Source organism: Neodiprion lecontei, chromosome 2 (genome assembly GCF_021901455.1).
Source record: "Neodiprion lecontei isolate iyNeoLeco1 chromosome 2, iyNeoLeco1.1, whole genome shotgun sequence".
Classification (NCBI taxonomy): domain Eukaryota; kingdom Metazoa; phylum Arthropoda; class Insecta; order Hymenoptera; family Diprionidae; genus Neodiprion; species Neodiprion lecontei.
In genome coordinates this window covers 2,784,724-2,804,832 of record NC_060261.1, presented here as the reverse complement: position 1 = coordinate 2,804,832, position 20,109 = coordinate 2,784,724, and the positions used below count along the sequence as shown (strand labels likewise).

Sequence of the window (20,109 nt, the reverse complement as noted above, 5' to 3'; positions counted from 1 at the left end):
CTCAAACGCGGGACAAAAGTGAAATATTTTTCCCCAAAACGAATTTACGGGAAATATGAGATCGTAAGATCATAATTTCCCGCAAATCTGAATCAGCGGGATACATGAGATCAATTTAAAATTCCCAATTTTCAAATAAATATTGCGGCCAGAGTTGAATCGAGAATAAAGTCTTAATATGTAACACAGGAATAAAAGTCGCCTTTATTCCCTCGTTACATAATGTACTGTTAGGTACACTTCGATTATGAATTCAGTGTTGACTTTTGTTTTACTTTATTTTTTCTCAACATTAATATTTAGTCCATGTATACGCTGTCATTCGACCTCACCCCCTTCAATTTTGATAATTTTTTAGTACGATGATGCAACCGACCAAAAAGGGTCTCGGAATTTTTTTCAGATTTTTTTAGCTACCAGTAGAGTAGAAGAAGAATGAAAACCAATTCCGAAAACGCCGTTTTTAAAAGTCTGAAAAAATTCTTAATAAAAAACGTAGTCAGTGGACTTTTGCTTACCCAACACCTCGTCCAATTCACACGAATTTCAATATCTCGGTCTTAAATTAACCCAGACACCGCCTTGAGCCCTCAAAGTGATCCTGTACTTCAGCCGTAACTCGTCCTTCCCTGGTACCGTACTAAGATGAAAGTTCCGAAGGACTACGCTGATCAAAGCCTTCATTTCCAACGTCGCGAACTTATACCCTGAAGCGGAGAAACGTTCCAAGATCACTCGACTCGCGATCATCATCCGCACCTTGACTTACCGATACAGTTCCTCGGCCCCGCGCTGAAAGGGAAATAGGCATAGCGGTGTCTATTTTCATTGCTGTCAGGGTCGAATCTCGTCGGATCGAAGGTGTGGGGATCTGGATAGAAATGTGGTAGTCGGTGGGTGACGTAGGGGAGAAACATAACTTCGCATCCTGCAGGGATCACGTAATTTCCTAGAAGAGAAAGAGGAGTATCTTGAAAAATATGCTACAGAGGACATCGCTAGCTGTAGAATGAGAAGAAGAGGAACCTCCACCAACCAACTTTGGTGTCCTCTCTCAACTTTCTACCGAAGACCGGAACGCTCGGATAGAGTCTCAGCGACTCTTTTATGCACATCTCGAGGCAGCGCATCTTCCTAAGATCATCCGTCGTCGGTGATCTTGAGTCACCCTCGAAGATATCCTCCAGCTCTTGAACGCACCTCTGCTGCCACTCGGGGTGCGCCGCAAGAAGAAACATCGTGATGGTAATTGCAAAGGCGACGGCATCCTGGCCGACGAGCATGAACGCGCAGCACTCGTTGAGGATGTCGTTCTCCGTAATGCTCGGATTTTTCTCACTTGCTTCGATCATGAATTCCAAGATGGACGTCCTCCGCTGGGAATCGTCAACCTCGTGATTCACATCCGGCTTCGTCTTCCCGATAACTTCTCGCCTCTCGTCCATCATCTTCTTGCAGATCGTAAGGAGCTCTGCGTGAAAGGCCTTTTCACGTTTTGCGGCGGCTGTCATCTCGTAGATCCGGTTCACCCAGAGCCACGGACGCATCAGACGATACAGAGCCGTTAATTGACCCCTGCCAATCGATGAGAAAAAAAAGCATTACAAATTTCTCTGCACATCCCCCATGAGAGAGTTGGTGACCTCAACGTTGTTCGACCAAATGTCAAGTAACTGTGCAAACTGGAACACCTTTCAACTACGTCCGCTATATGTATTTAACAACGATTAACGAGACGGGATACTTTCAATACCGAGCTAGTTTTCCTTGGCTCTAGAATCACCGCCTTGGGTTCGTGGCACGTTGTCACTTACTTTCTGAAGGGTGATTCTTCGTCTTCCGTCTGCCTCTGCTCTTTGGAAGCCATAGTCACGCCAAAAACGATCTCTGAAAGTTTCACGTTCGAATTCACGGTCCATTCGTCGTGGCAAAAACATTAAAAAAAAAAAAGAAAAAGAAGGGAAACAAGCACGACACTCACCGTTCAGAATGTTGACGACCGAGTCGTTCACGAACTTGGTCAGATCGATATTCTTCTCGGCAGAATTCATGAGCTTCCGGATTAGGCGGTTGGCACCATCGATAAAAGTGTCGGTAAACCGGTTAAGAATATTCATATTGAAAGCTGGTTGAAGGATTTTCCGATGAATTTTCCAACGGTCAACATCACTCAGTACCAATCCATCGCCGACCAGATTGTGTAAAAAACTGTAGAAGACGTTCTTCTCCAAGTGCTTGGTGCTGCCAAGTACCACCTGAATGTCGGCCGGCTCGAGGAGGATCACCACCGGGAACACCGTCAGCCATATCCTGAAGATGGTACCGTACATGTCGTACCTCGTATGAGACGTACGCTGCAAAACTGAGCAGAGGAAGACAGCGGTAATGGGACGTTAAAGGGTCCTCTCGTGGGTGGTCCTGAGGGGATGGAGATTACATCAACTCACGATCTTTATCTGTGACAAGACGGCAGTTCCCTACCAAAGGCAATGCCGGGGGGCCGTTTAAATTGGTCAGGATGAATTTAACGGTCCTGAAGTAATTCCAGAATGCACGAAAGGCGTAGAGGACTGCCAGCAGCGCGACGCACGCCCAAGCATGGCTCTCATTGAAATCCCACTGGAAAAATATGTCAAAGAACGATAAGGTTTTCGATCTCGGTACATTCGAGACGTGCAATGAGGTCTGACTGCCATTAGTGTCCTGACTGGTAAAACATGTCTCCATGCGATCCCTTCTCACGTATATCGGTGTACGTGAATTAATACCAACTGGACAAATCGTAAAACAAATCGTATCGACGTATACACCTATTATTAAAAAATAAGTAGAGACAGTATTATGGTCAAAGTATAGTTGCTCATCGTTATAAATTATACTATACCGATTGTTCATATTTGTGAAAAAAAAATTGGAGTTTTCAAAGTAGATATAAGAATAGTAGACAAAACGTAGATTGTATTGGCAATTACCTTGACGGGATATAGCATAGCCATCAACGGAAGAGGTAAACAACCGTGACAATATTATTTGCCACATTTTTCTATGGCCACTTGAATAACAATGCGTGGTGTAATGGTGAAAAATAATAAATTTTGATCCGGGAAAATCTTTGGATAGAATTTCAAACGAGCTCGCAATCCTGATGTCTGGAACCTTACTTAGCCGGTTTCGCAAAAGGTACTGAAGACCGTTTTGAGAACTTGTCTCGATAAATTCCGGGAGTACGTAAAAATTTTCATTTTCACAAAATTTATCCTCCGTGAGATGAATTATTCGGATAAATTGACCGTTCGGAGGTTTGAAAGACCGTCTGAAACTCTGTTCGATCCTTTCCAAGCGATTCTTCGCAATTATTTCATCACGACGAACGATAAATTTGAAAAAAAAAAAAAATTAATTCTCTCACGGTGTAAATTTTTCAAACAGTTCTTCGCGTGTGATTAGTACGATTTTTCACCGTTGCTTGTAAGTGCGATTTGTCCGCCTCGAGTCACTCGAAGACTTGAGTAAAAAAGTTTGTACCGGCCATCCAGTAAATAGCACATAAAGAGGATAAAATTATTTCATGTATTATAATCAATTTTTCAGTTCACCTTGTGCAAAAAAATTTTGCAAAGCAGTTCAATTAGTATGTAATACAGGTAAACGAAGAGAGAGAACAAATGTCTGTAGAATGTAATCAAGTTCCAGCCCTCATTGGAGGAGCCTCATTAGATACGTTATACCTTGATCGAACACCAAAAACCAAATTTAAGTATTTACCAAACGAAATTATCCATAAAAGTATAAATCGATAGACAAACGACCCCAACAACAAGTACAAAACTATATGGGATGATAGATTGATTGATGATAACAATCTTGAAATATACTTACGGGAAAGACGTGAACAGAAGACAAAGATTCGAAATCAGGCCATTGGATCGCCATGTTAGATTCTTACGTAAAAAAACTTGAGATTGTTGAATACATAAATTGCTTGAACACTCGTAACCAAGACGAAGAAATTCATTTACTCTTAATTTCGACGTAGGTTACGAATCGATGGCAAAAGATGTATGAATATCTGAAGTGAACTTTCCTAGGACTATCAAGAAGGATGCCCCTACTATTCCGAATACCGGTTTCGTACGAATTAACAAAAATAAGACTAAAAACCAGGTTGTCACAAGTGGGAGCTTCCAATTGCGAAGCGCTCAGGAAACAAAATTTAACTAAAATAAATTTCGAAACTGCCAAGACAAAAATCGAAGTTCAAGGTCCCCGTGCGGGAACCTTTTCTTTTTTTGGCCTTCAATTTTTACGATACTTTACATCTTATTAATGAAATTAAACGTGTAATGTATGTATACGTACATACAGGGTGTACTAATTTATAAGTACAAGCATTACGATTTCAGATGACCTGATAGTTCAATTGGAAAATTGTGTCTTAGAAAAGTTGTAAAATGGTTCAGACGGTGGACGCGTGTAGAATTTTTTTCATGTGGTCCAGCATCATAACTGATGATGATATAGAGGAAGAATCAGTTTTTTTTTATTTTTTTTTCTTTTTTTTTGTAAACGGAAATCAGCCATTTTTGTCTCAACTTAAATATTCTTTATTCGAAAATGTACGGAACGAAACCGAAACCAGCTTCCCCGAAATAAAAATCCCTCGTATATATTTCGCATATACACGTATATTTACAAATCTCTTGTATAACTGTAAGTGCAAGTTAAATATTTGACTTTAGCGGTAGATATTTTACGCAGTATGAAGAGAATTTTTCTCTCCTTTCTTGTCACCCTCGAAAACAACCGACGTCAACACAATACACTTATGTACATACATGTATAATAAGCTAGATGATGATTTGTCACGAGAAATAAAAATCTTGGTATAATAAACACTTGACTTTCAGCAAGGAAAAAAATAGGAAGATTTTTTTTTTGTTTTTTCATCACATTTTATGCACATGGCAGATATCCAGACACATAAATTATATCTTACAGGTTTAAAATTAAACGCTTCATTTTGCGTTCATTACATGTCACACCGCCAACGTATAATATACATACATACATACATATATATATATATATATATATATATATATATATATATAATATATATATAATATATAAAACTGCGCGCGATCGTTGATGATAATAAAAAAAATGTCAACAGTATATATCTTTCACTTTATTTTCCGACGATATGTGCGAAGCGATGAGAAAAAAAAAAAAAAAATCCAAAGTTATAAATCTTGAATACTTGTTTCAAGGAAAAAAAAAATAAAAATCGGATACGACTGTAAACGATGTATACTGAATTTATTATAACAACAATTAACATTGAGAATACCGGATATCGTACACGTGTGTAACATTTGCATGTAATACGTTACGTAGCAGGTATGTATTAGTGAAAGGGAGGCTGCCGCTGCCTGCATATCATGCGCTTTGAATAGGAGAATTAGGAAGGAAGCTGTATTACACGTACAATACGTTTGCATAATCACACGCAATAGTTCCAAGGTGGTATTATTTTTTCTCGAACAATCTATGACGACTTTCTCTCCCTCCCTCCCTCTCTCTCTCTCTCTGGTCGTCGATCAGCTGCACCGGCAGGTCAAATTCCTGAGTCCCTTATATATCCATGGTACACGTATATCTATATGCATATGTATATAACGTATACATACGTACACCTACGTATCCTAGATATCATGGAGGAAGTAGGAAAGGATTTCAATATCACGCCTGATCCGAGTGCGAGGCGAACGAATGACGCTGCACAAAATTATACACCTATATGTACACGTTCACATTGTACACGCGTGTAATAATTATACATGTATATGGGACACGAGACACGCGGACGAATATATTTTATTACACGTACAGTCTCAACGGTATCGTTACGCATACCACAGATACACAATATACTTGCGATAGAAGAGCGCAGGCGGTCGGGCAAACCGGAAGGAGCTCAGAGCTACCTGCAGGATATCGCGGGAGATTTGAATCGAGCCTCCCAGGGTGAACCGGTTCACTCGTACCCGACGCGTGTGTACGTTCAAGGTCGCATATCAAGGTCAACGCTGTGTGTACACATATACCAACGTCGTGTAATATCTTAGACCCATCGCCCCGGGACTCGGGACCCGGGAAAAAGTTGACGTCAAGCTATAATACAATACAGATGGGTCATGGCTCTCCATTTACTATTGTTTATTTCGAATACAGGTTACGTAAATGAACGACGAAAATCTGTGTGCAAAAAATGTCCCGAAGTGTTACGATTTTTTGTTCCATTTTTTTTTTTTTTTGACACATCAGGGATAATCTCGATCGAAGTAAACTTGGTCTAAAATATTGTTAAAGCATTCCTTACGGAATTTCAAGGCTAAACTTCCTTTACACGATGTTCGTGAGACGCTTCGTTTTCGAGTTACAGAGCCCGATAGTTGGGCCCAATCGGCATGCTGACACGTGACCAGTGAGGGCGGGGCGAGTAGTCGCGGTCAGCCACGCCCAGAAAAGCTGCACCATCAACGACTCGCTGACTTGGAATTTCTCTATCTCGAAAACCATCGATCCCTCGAAATTCGCATAAAGGAAGAATCGTCTCGAAATTTCGTGAGGAATCTATCGGCTTCGTTAGGAATAATCTAAATTTTACCGTACTGTAAATATTCAATCGTATGTTCGATTTTTTTTTTTTTTTTGTTCCTTTCACGTCTCAAATTTGAGATAAGATTTTTACTAGTCGAAAATAACTATCCGTCTACGTGTCAATATCTGCATTATATGTAGAAATATCGCAAGTTTTATTGTTTGCGATAGTCGTAATTGGAAACAAAGAAAATAGACATGTTGAAACCGGAACAGTCGACCTTTCCCATCGAAATTTCCGTACGTATAATTCGTATACATATTACGCACGGCCCTGCATGATCAAGAATCCATTCCCGAGTCAAAGAACTTTGACTAACTATAGAAGTAGATTAGCGAGTTGAAGGACAGAGAGTGCCGTGTATGTTAGAAGAAGGATGAAAGGGGGGGGGGCCGAACAAAAATGGTGTAATAGAATTAAAAAATTCCAAGAATATTAAAAAAAAAAAAAAAAAGAAACACACCACGACCTCAAAAGTTTCCAAGTGCTCTCGGACAGGCAGAAATATGTATATACGTATATATATATATATATATATATGTATACGTATATATACATAGAGTGGTAACATACAAAGCTGATTGTTAGTGAGTTATACGGACGACCGAGAAACTAGAAAGGTTCAACGGGTCTACCGCGTATTACAAGTACGTTGAAACTGAAACGAGAGATAAGAACCAGTTGCTACAGCTATAACTCTCTTGTGCAGGTTATTACACGATGGACGTAAGTGGGGAAAAAAAAAATAAATAAAAAGTAAAAAATAAAAATAATGAAAGGAAAATAAAAATAGTCAAAGATGCTCGAGGACAGGGATTGTTCAATGACTGTTCCGTACAACGTACACCAACTGTATCGTGACTTGCGGACACGTGATTCCTAGATGCGTACGTTGCGTGGATAACAAAACAAGTGATTGTTAACTTCGCGAACTAATAAAAAAAAAAAAAAAAAGGCAAACACCCCGGTTAAGAAAACCGTAATATTGTTAAAAAGTTTTTTGCGCTAAACACAAAATCCAACGAGTTTCGAAATAAATCGACAAGGGCAGCGACGTACTTCAGTTTCTCGCAAACAAACAAGAAAAAAAATAAAAAATCCATCCATGACCCGAGGGTAAAAAAAAAAGCAAAGCGTTGAGTCTAGCTTGTGTATAATATAAAAAAAATAAAACATGATCAGTCAACGTCAAACGCCAGCTTCAACGAGTGGAATAAATGTTTATTATTTCATTTAATCTTTAGATTTATTTATATTACTTTCCGTTTTTCCTACAACGATTTACCGCACACACTGCGTATGCATACTTAAACACTATCGTAGGACGTGAAAGAGCAGAGGACGGGGTAAAATACGGGTTCGAAATTTTTTTTGGGTTTTTTTTTGGTTTTATTTCTCTCTCTCTTAAATACCAGCGCACGTTGCAGTAAAAACTGTTCAGTTTTAGGAAACATCCCTGTAACTTTTTGCGCGTAGCGGGTGGTCAGGATGAAAATCCATCAACTTCGGGTCAATTCGTAGAATTGAGTCAGGTTATTTACCCAAACTTGGGTACGATGCTATTCGAAGCCGCCTAGGAAAACTATACTCTACCTAAATATATACGTATATTATATGAGATATTCCAAGGCAATTGTTGGACGATAATTATCTTAAAAGTGAAAATAATTAGTTCCAACTCTACGCGTTGTGAAATTTCAACGAATGGCCTATAAATTTTGTTCAGTAAAGGTAATGATCATACCAACGACCTGTATAAATCTTTCTTGTTTCGCTTTTTATCCAACATACGGTTGAATAGATTCTCATGTTGGGTATAATGTTTTTTTGTATATTACAAAAAATTTAAAAATCAATTTTCATCGCTTTCTCGTCACAGGTAAATTCTCTTGAGAAAAATATTGAAAGCAAAACTATGTGTGCATACATTCAAGTTTCTCAAGTTGGCAATGGAACGTACGCTATACACCGTGCTCCTCGTACGCTGAAAATAGATGAAATATTTGCCCGTTTACAGTACAGATAAAGAATAAAGCGCTGCTGCAACGTCTTAAGAAGCTGTCTTAATACACGCCTGAATAACGCAGTACAACATCAGGCTTTCCACAAATTTTGGAGAAATTTTCCCAGTCCTAGTAAGTTACTAAGTTTTTAATAATTAGTAATTAAAATTCGAATTAAAAAAAAAGCTGTAACGTGGGACGAAAAAAAAAAAAAAATCCCTTTCAATTCCAATGATAAAAAACTACGTATTTTTCCAGTTTTCTCCACGACGAAAATAAAAATTCCCTAACGATTCCTGGTTTTCCAGACTTTTCAGATCAGTGACCACCCCGTGTATCATCTTTTTTCCTATAACGCACTCGTCTCTGTAATACGTAAATATATGTATACATATATATATAGCTGAAAAAAGAGACACTTTGTCCAAGTATCCTGAACGTTCACATATGCATATGCGTACATGTATGGATCTAAGGATGAAAAAAAATTTGAAGAATTTCTAGAAATAGGTATAACAAAGTTCGTCTACTCTGCAGCATTCGTCGCGAGATTCTAAGGAGTCTAATTCTCGCTGTGGTAGCTCGCATAGGTTAAAATAGTTCCGTGGTGTGTATTATTGTACGAAGCGGCACGTGAACCGGCGAGAAGTAATAAAAGTGAATAGTTCAAGACAGACCCTTATCACCAGCTGTATCAGCTTATTCATATATTATTTAACATTATTATTAACGAAAGTAAAATTCAAGGTCAAACGATAAAAACGCATAAAGGATCAATCGATGTATATATATAATAAATATAACTTACGCGAGCACCGTTATTCATACACATACATGTTATATAAATTTAACACTTAACGTTTTAAGGGTCGGAATATCGGAGCAGCGAGAATTTTTTCATAAATAAAGGAAAAAGAAAAGAGGAAACAAATAATAATAAAAAATTAAACATCATCCAACCGCGTCAGTTTTAACCTTTTCTTTCTTTCGTTTACGGTCTGTAGTTATAAATTTAGGTGTATTGCTATCTCGAATATACAAAACACGGAGACTTTTGTAAGATTAAAATCAACATCGTTTAACTTTTAGCAGCGATAATAAACAGGATCGAGGTGAAGGAAGAAGAAGAAGAAGAAGAGAGAGGGTACATCGATAAGAAAAACTGAAATGAAAAAAAAAAAAAAAAAAAAAAAAAAACGTTCTTATCTTAAAATTATCTGGTAAATAAAGAATTTCGTATCGCAGTCTTGGGGTGGGGGGAGGGGATCAACAAAAATTTATGAAACGTGTTTGAGAAAGTATAACGCAGGTTAAAGAAAATCATCCCATGTACGAGTCTCATCCGTTTGACGAAATTTCTCCCAAACGTATGTTAATGAATTATAACGGTGTATAAAAATCTTGCAGCAGGTTATTTGTATAGGTTAATATAATTGTTTTATTATTATTATTATTATTATTATTATTTTTTTTTTTAATCAATTTATTTCGTTATTTAATTTTTTTGGTTTCTCACTTTCTCAATCTTTTAATTTCTGAATTGCACGCGTGGAATTCGATTCGCTTATTACGGCTGCTGCTGCCCTGAGATATTCTAGGATGGCTGAATTTATTATCAGGGAACCTAATCGCGGTAAAATCCAGACGACGTTTCGAGCGTCTCTTCGTTCCAAGATCTCATCCGTACGTGTATAATTTAAAGAAAAGATATAAAGGAAAATTGACGGGCAAATTATTAATGATACGTTTATACGATGTAATTTCGTTTTATCTGACACGAAAATCAACCGTGTTTAAATCAACGCGATGAAAAATATATATATATATATAACAAATCTTGTCCTCGTATAAATTTACAAAGTTACAAAGATACACAATCACGGTTCCTTTCCAATCAATTATTATAATTTCGTTTTTACAGAGTCGTGATGAAATCAAATCATTTCGTAGAATTGAAATATCACTTTCACGTACCGTTTTGGTGAGAAATAAATAATATTCAAGATACGCGCGTTACCCAGCATTACAGTCACCGAACTGTCCAATATGTTATAAACATATATATACATATATATATATATATTATACTTATCGACAATAATCGATTCTATAATATTAACCACACACAGAATTATTCTTAACCGCAGCAAGTAAAGATCTATTGAATTCTAATATTATTACCTTATCATACATATTGAAATAATACATCGGAACTCGAAACGACATATTCCTATCATATACGTTATATATACCTGTAAAAATAATTGCGGTACGGTATAAGAATTACATAAGCGTGAAAATTTTTACAATGGCAAAACGCTTTAGTTTCGATTATTATTCCTATCATTATATTTATCATTAAAACAAACTTTCAAACATATGTAAAGCTCGTTTGATTTCTTTGTCGTTTTTTTTTTTTTTTTTTTTTTTTTTTAATTCTCTTTTCATCTCGTATAACCGTATAATACAAATATGTATATAAACAGTTATAGTGCCAAATGCGGTGCGATTTTCGTGTTTTATTCAGGTACAAGACGAATCTAACAACGCGCACGGTTAAAACTGGATATATATATATATATATATATGTAAAAAGTATATACGTAAAATATATAAAACGTACCAAAGTATATTTACATATGCACATTCATGTAGCGCAGTTCTTTCAAAAGTTTAAATGTCGCTGGATGAATGGAAACGGACGTATATAATGCGCATAACATATACATATATGTATATATATATATACGTATCGCCCGCATACCTAAGCAAAGGAGAAGCTTACACGAGCAAATGAACAGGCGCCATGAGGCCCCCATGGAGGGGACGGGAGGGAGGGAGGGAGGGAGGGAGGGAGGGAGGGAGGGAGGGACCCCGAGAAGACGGGGCCGCATATGCTTACGTACATTATGTATATATATGTGTGTGTGTGTGTATTTACACACATTTATACCGTTGGTACAGTCCGTTGCAAAGGAACGGCAAATATAACGTCAATTCTCGTGAGACGAATAAAATAATTACAAACGAAAAGTAAAGGAAAAAGGGAAGGGGACGAAAGTAGAAAAACAATAAAATCACAATTGGATAATCATAAGTGAGTAATGTAACAAAAAATTTCATACACTTAGAATACAATAACGTACAGTACACGTAACATGTGTTAATATGTAGGTATTGTGATAATTTACAACGAGTTGTCCGCAAAATGGCAATGGTTGAAATATAAGCATGACCGATGAAATAAATCAAAATACCTGTGCGGTGTTGAGAATTATGTTTTTTTTTTTTTTGTTTTTTTTTCTTTTTTTTTATCGGTAACCGGACGTTTTCGATTCGTTGATGTTATTTTATTGTTATTATACGGATGAACGGTTGTTGGGAGTTACAATGTTGCGATGTATGTTTTCGCTGCGGGTTACCTAGAACCTTAATCTTCGTATCTCATTAAGGGGAATTCGTCGAACCGCGAAGGTTGTGAAACAGACGTAGTTTTGCCAGGGAAGAAAAAAGGAAAGAGAAAAGTAAAATGCAGTCAAGTGTCGAGATGGTATAAAAAAAAAAAAAAAAAAAAAAAAAAAGAGTATCCATAAGGTCGGTTCTGTGAATTAGTTGCTGCGGATTCGTTCGATCGAGGTATTTTAACAACGTCGCGTCGCCACGTGTAGGTAGAATTGTTTTTCTTTTTTTGTTCTTTTTTTTTTTTTGCAATTTTTTCTCATTTCGTCTCATTCTTTTCTTCAAACAAGTGTACAGGTGTATGCACGTATAACGTAAAGCCGAGAAGAGTGAAACCGAGAGTTTTGTCAACCTGACTTAGCACCGTAATATTTATTTAGAATAAACGTGTGTATTTTGTATCCATATATCTAATCATCGTACGGTATTATGGCGAAGGTTTGAACAAACTTCCTTACCGACCGAAAACGTGACCGGTTCAAAAATCGTTCGAATCATCGCTCACAAAACATCCGGTGATATGGAATCGGGATAAAATCAAATTATACACGCGTTCGTAAAAAGATACGCTAGTAATTATTCGACAATATACCGAGACAATCTCTTGAAATTTAAAAATCAACCGCGCATGCGCCGAATAATTCGATCTCATTGGTCGGCCAAATCTTCCCGCAGCGATATTCTTGTCTGCGATGCAGGCGGGCCAACCTAAGCAAAATGTGTACGTTTGAAGTTTCAAAGAGCGTAAGCGTTCAATTCCGACCGTTCTTCGAATAATCAACTTTCCGACCCGACAACAAATGCTTTCCAAACCTTTCCGAGTCACCGCTTCGATTAATTCGAGATTCTAACCTCGAAAATTCGTATCAACTACATCGCTGGCGGAAACAGTTCGACAGCTGAAAACTCAGGATGGCAAGCCTGCGCAAAGGGGCGATAAAACTCGCGCATGCGCGGTTGATTTTCAACTTTCAAGATATTGTCCCGGTATATACATCGGAACAATCAGCGTATGTAAAATCAAGAAAATAGATAATCAGCTGCCTGACAACACGTCGAATTACCGACCGAGAAAACTCGGGCGTTACGTAACCGACCGATCATAGTTATCGCCACTGGTTAAAATTTCTCCGTAAAAACGAGCTTAAGGCCCGATTATACGAGAGGGACATACGCGTACGAAAGGCGGAGACGGTCTGCAGGTTTTTTAGGTGCGGCCCACCGATAGCTGACGAAGAGACAGACGTTCACGAACACGTTGGAGGTAGACTCGTATTCTACACTTATACCACGTTGCATCCGCTCTTCTCGTCGTCGCTCATCGGTATTGAGCATGCGCACAGAGAGAGAAAAAGAGAGAGAGAGAGAGAAGCGCACAGGCGCGTTACTCGACCGGCATGGCAGTGGAAATTTCCACTACAGTTGGCATGCCACATCGGTTGTGAGACGGAGTCGGGTACAGTCTGGTCAAAGAATATTTATTTCAAAAATTCAATAACCCGCTGTCGAACGATACGATTTTTTTTTGCACCCTCCGCGACGATGAATAGAAGGAGAAATAAGAAATATAAAAATAAAAACACAATTTTACACATAATTTTACACCAAGTAAAATCTTGCCATTTTTCATTTTATTCTCATATCCGTAGTTTTTCGATTTAATCTAATCGATATTTCATCATCCTACTTTCTTCCTTACCGTACAACCATAAATTGTCAAATTACAAATTACAGAAACGGTAATTCGGACGATTATTATAGCTAGTTGTATAAATAATCTACATTTATCAACCACCGTTCCAAGACAATATTTATACCGTATAAATATTTCCCGATGCACGGAAATATACGTACGGCACACCGACTTTCACTTGTTTTATTAACTTTGATACATGCCGACGATGCGTGTGAAGGTAAGGTGCATACATTGTTAGTGGAGTGTCGTCGTCTCAACGGGAGAGGGAAAAAACCGAAACGAGAAAGGAGAGGAAAAATACGGGTAAAAAGTAGAGGTCAAGACGGAGAGGGAGAGAAGGAAAGAGAGAGAGAGAGAGAGAGAGAGAGAGAGAAAGAGAGAGCGGAAACTGAAGGAGGAAGCGCGACGAAATGACGAAAGTATTGCAAAGAATTGAGAAGCTAACCAGTTTAATCCAGATTTCGAAGTTCCCTACATACGTATATTACATATATTATATTTACAACCCGTGCATGTCGATAACGGCAAGATTGTCGTCGTTTTATGACGTGCGAAAAATTATCACTGCCGTCATTGTTATCATTATCATTATTAATGTTATTATACTACACATATGCGATTTTATTTCACTCCTTGTAACCCACATTATTAGTTACAAGATTCGCGAAATGGCGCTTTTATATATATATGTATATATATATATATTTATAACCTAACATTATCATTATATTTTCGATGATTATATGTCTAATGATTTTTTTTTTGTCTTCTCAATTGTTTACCGATGTTTCACGTCAAACTCTCGACAACTGTCTCCAAATGTGATTATTATACTCTATTGTACAGCTGTATTCCTATAATAACAACAACAACAACAACAACAACAACAATAATAATAATAATATCAACAATAACCGTATCATTACGCGTGGGAATGTAAGATTCGCAAACCTGAATATTATAACATTACATACATGTGTATAAATTTGAAAAACGTGACACCGTCACGACAAATATAATAAAACGATCAAATATTTGGATCGTCAGTGGTATTAAATAGATTTAGTATTTCGATGTTACATACCGACTGTGCGTGTAATTAAAAATTTAAGGAACAGAGGATCGGAGTAGTTCTATGAATAGAACAACGCCAACGACTATCAAAGACGTCGCCGGTTTCATGTGAGTATCCGCGTGTTGTCATTCTGCGTATGATCGAAGGTTTGCGTTGAAAAAATAAAATCTTACGAAAATAATGAGAAACGGTGTAAAAGACGTGAAAACGTTCTCCGAGATATTTAACCCAATCTCAATATAAATACCTGTATCGTGCAGCGATATAAGTATAATTAAGTATACGTACAGCGAGCGTGATTATAACTGGAAAGAATTTCTGTCGACGAAAAAAAAAAATATCGTCGTTGGGGGAAAGATTTCCGAACAATTGATCGTTCGTTATATTTTCTCTTCGCATGTTCGAAATTTCGACACATCGGACATTCGAAATATTCTTCACTCTTCCAACTTTTGAACCCCCACCACCGCCCTTAAATAATTCTCGATCATATGAAACATGGACAGAATCTTTTGAAAAATCCTACAACCGCTGTTCAATTTGCATAGAATTGTTATCAAATTGCGAGAAAGACGCGTATTTTGAAGATGCAAAAAAAAAAAAAAAAAAAAAAAAACCACTCAATTTCACCGAAACGTCACCGAAAACGTCTCAAAATCGTGGGTAAAAGTCTTTCCCTACTCAAATAAAGGAAGTTTTTTTGAACCGAACGGGTTGATATAACAGGACGAAAGTCTTAAACCTCGAAACGCTTTGGGAGGTAAAGCAAACAATAGGAAAATTTGATTTTCAAGTAAATACGATAACGATAACGACATCGATAATTTACGATACGTTCCCGAAGTACGGTATAAAGATATTCGATCGTGACTCACACGGTATTAACATCGCACCAGCGCGTCCACCTCCTTTTTTTTTTTTTTTTTTTTATTCACCTCATTATACGTTAAGCGTATACATATAGGTATGTCAAAAAAAAAAAAATGCAAGTTAGATAGACGTTCCGATTGCGAGTCACGCTTGCAATTAGATTAGACGACGTACGTATAATATGCATACACAAGTATTCTATGAGTTATACATTTATATATATATATATATATACATACATACATACATATATATATATATTATGAGTATCTTCTCCGGTAACGAATATACCTGCAAAGTACACACGTACGAGATGATATATTTAACAAATGAGATAAGATTGCTGGTTTGAGAACGTTTTTTATTTTTTTTTTATTTTTTTTTTTTTTTTTACTTTTGTTTTTTTTTTTTTTTTGCTCCTCCTTCTCCTTCCACGCCGCGAATAGAAAGATGGATGAGTGCAGAAACCTCGTGCTGTGTCACTGCTTGCTGTATTGCGAGGTGACGAAATAGGCATAATGCCCTGTAAGCGTGTGTGTGTGTGTGCGTGTGTGTACACATGTATTTACATCCGTGTATTCGCAGGCGGCGCAAGCTCTTGTTCGTCTTCTTCTATTTACCGCTTTAATTTCATGCGATTAAAATTCTGACACCGAACGAACGACGTTGCTTTAATAATACCAAGAACTGCGTAGTTGGTACCGTGATACGTGTACATGTAGGTATATGGGGCATTCCGTGACGTCTCGATCGGGATTATAATTAGTCAATGTCTCGGATTGGCTTGATAATTTTTTTTTTTTTTTAATTCTTTACACGAAAGTACGCGACGAAGAACGATATTTCAATTTTTTTTTTTAATAAAAATTTTCGTACCACCGTATCTCGAGTATAATTTAACAACTTGGAAACAAAAAGCCCTACTTTTTTTAAAGCTGAAAATGTTGGGAAAAATTTTGTAAAATATAATGGAAAATTTGGATACACGTTAAACGATGGAGATTTGATTTCGTAACTTCGAAAGATGAATAAGCAAGAATAGAGAAAAAAACGTTATCGTTATTATTGTCGGATTGAATTTTTGACGTAAAAATAAACGTATACATATATATGTAAAATATACAATGGAATATTGATAAATTTTCTTTTCTCACTATTTTTCTTACTTATCTTTCAAAGTCACGAAATCTCCACTTTTTAATAGGTTTCACAAATTTTCTTATATATTTTATAAGATTTTACTGAATTTTTTTTCAGATCGTCACGCATGTGGCAACCGTTTGATCAGTAATCAAATGACGAAATTGCGGTTTCCAAACAGAGGGATAATGAAGACGATTAGGTATATTGTAAACCGCAACAGGGGATTTCCCTAGGCATTGACGCAGATGTGTTTTTACATTAACAGTCTGGCATGAGAGATAAACGGGTGAATACTAACAAGTAATTAAAGCGAGACGCGATATATATATATATGTATATGTCACAGAAGAAAATAGGAGAACAGCTGCGGTTAAATTCCGTTCTTATATGTAAGCAGCAACGAGTATCTTCGGTATAAATTTTTCCAAACCGAATGAGGAATGAGGAGAAGAAAAATTGTTATCAATCATCAGGTGAGCACGTGACGCGACCTGGATGCAATTTTTACGTACATGAACCTTAGGTTAAACGGTTAATGCCCCGTGTACCGAAACATAATCAATTTTGAGAATCTTGTATTTATTGTTAGATACCTGCACGAGATTGCAATAGAAACAGTTGCGCCGCGTCGTGATAATAATATAATAAATAGATGACTGAGTAATTCTGCAAGGTTTATAAATCGATTTACGATTTTTAATGTATTTTTTTCTTGTCGTCAAAGTACAGAAACAAATTCGCTCCCCGTTTGTAATGTAATACAGTTGTAGTTGTGCGGTCTGGCAAAAAATTTCTGATGAAAAAAAAAAAAAGTACGGAAAAACTTTGAACAATGAAAGGTGTTGTTAACGGTGACTATAATATCGGCTACCCGCGTTTGAAAAATTTGCAAACGACGAATGTGTATGCGTAATGCGTACAGATATGTCTGCGAAACGTAGAGACTATTGATGAAACAGCGAGAAGACAATCGGCATGTACGATTATTACACAACGGTGATAATGGAACGCGTGTGTTCGAAGAATTATAAAAGAACAAAGGAAAAGGAACAAAATATAAAGAGTATAGTATATTTCAAGGTCAACGTTTATCTGTCGCCAGAGTTTTGATTATAATTCTAACAATTGAGTCGCAAATGTTAAGCATGATTTATTCCTTTGACAACATAATAATGCAGACAATACATGTAATGCTTGTTATTGAAAAATAATATAATGTACGACCAGACCGCGAGATACGATGGACGAATCTCGTCTTCGTTTTAAAGTTGCAAGGTCCCAATAATGCAGAAGAAATAATCTGGCAAATCTTTCACGGCGGGATGAATTGTAATGAAAAAACAAGAGAGAGAACGAAAGAAGGAATTAACCACGTGGCACGTTGACCACGTGGCAGCCGAGTCAGCGACAGCAAACGGCCGCGTGTTACGTCAGAAAATCCCGCAACGCATACATATGCAATGGACAACGTATGCCTAACCTATCCCAAGCACACTTAATCCCTTCCAGTCAACCTTTATTTCTGTTTCCTTTTCTCTATTCAACGAACTTCGTGACAGGCAATTCAACCGAACGCAAGTTCATTACGCAGATCGGATATCGTCGTTGCGAGATATGCTCTCTCTCTCTCTCTCTCTCTCTCTCTCTCTCTCTCTCTCTCTCTCTCTCTTCTCTTCAAAAAAAAGAAGCCAGTTATGTATGGACGTGCCTCGGTGGGTAACTGGTATAAGACGTTTGGAGATGTGTCGGTAAGTATTACCGCCGATCGGTATGCCTGTGTTACCATTTATTGGTGAGATAACGACGTCGATAAGATCAGACGCGCTCAACCGCTATGCATTTTTATCGGTAAATTGTGCGCGTCGAATATTTAGTTGCTCGCGAATTACCGCTCCGGCAGATATTTGTCTGAAAAAAGGGCCTTGTTTTATACTTGGAGAATATTCTTGACTCAGCGATGAAGCTTTAATATTTTTCACTGAAATTTTCAGCGATTTTTTGGAAAACATTTCAGGACAACTTTTAGTGTAATTTTGTTTAAAAAATGGCAAGATACCGTACACAGTCCCTGGCGTTGATTGACGTAATATGTAAATAACGAACAGCGCAAAAATGCAGCCGTCAAATTAGTAACATGCCTTACAGGAGTTTCCTTACCTCGTCTTCGGCATCTCGACGAGTCTCCTGAAGAACAAGCAGAAAAAAATGAAGGTCAGGTGATACCGGGCAATATGGACAGGTCGAGCACTTCGGAAATTGGTCGTATTAACTCACAACGCGTCGACGGCATCCGTATGCCGGGTATTAAGCGACTGGTAATTTTTCACGTTGTAAACACCACCGCCCGCTGACCCGAGATCTGAGATCTAATCTATGTTTGTAAACAACACAGGATTACCGATCACGATTGAACCGACACTGCACTCTTTGTCGCGGGAAAGAAGGACGCTGAGGTCGATTTGACCGTGCAGCGTCGTTTTAGGGTTCCATGATTTTCGGTCATCATTCCCGTCTCACGATTATTCCGCGTTGTTCATTGTTCAATTCAGATGCTTAATTTCATCCGTACGGGGAAAAGAGAACCGGAGAATCAAAACGACGCTTTGCGGCTCAAACAATACTTACTGCGTCGCGAACGATGAAGCATGATACGACTTACAATGACACGACGAAACGAACACTTTGTCTCCGCGGTCACCGGCCTACTAAATCGACGAATTACAACAGGAATAATACCGGCACCAATCACACAGACCCGCCGACGAGTCGGGAAGAAAATTTGTTACGAATAATTATCCACTCGGTCTCGTGGGCGAAATTACTCCAACAATTTAAACGTAATCAGTCGAGACGAACGCACGGTCACGTGACTCGGCGGCGGGCGACTGTGGCGCTCTCTTCTGGAATTCCATCCAACTAGTGTGGAAATTTTTAAGTCAATGTCGAGTTGTACATTCTTTTTACCGATCGTGGATATATTGGCGAGCAGCTACTAAGCTTCGGTAATTGGTATACTTAGATCGTAGGTAGTTAGTTCAGGAGGTTGATCCGGGTTTTAAATTTCAAGCATATACTACTGGAGATAGCTTCGCATGTGCAGAAAGTGTAGCGTAATAGGAGTAATAGAGAGAGTTATATATGTTGCTTATAATCTGTCTCTCTCGCCCTACTCCTGATTGGCTGATACGACTCCTCTCAG

The 20,109-nt window shown here is 37.8% G+C and overlaps 1 protein-coding gene across 1 annotated transcript; it reads right to left on the bottom strand.

The window, feature by feature from the left end:
• Positions 1-259: 259 nt before the first annotated feature.
• On the bottom strand, positions 260-19,214 carry LOC107220160 (probable cytochrome P450 4aa1; the record flags this gene model as incomplete). The annotated part of the gene is made up of 8 exons (XM_046730395.1): positions 260-707; positions 770-949; positions 1,037-1,575; positions 1,815-1,887; positions 1,982-2,362; positions 2,448-2,619; positions 19,068-19,094; positions 19,185-19,214. Coding segments are annotated over 8 exons (1,563 nt in total), but the record flags the coding sequence as incomplete, so codon positions are not given.
• Between the last annotated feature and the right edge of the window lie 895 nt (positions 19,215-20,109).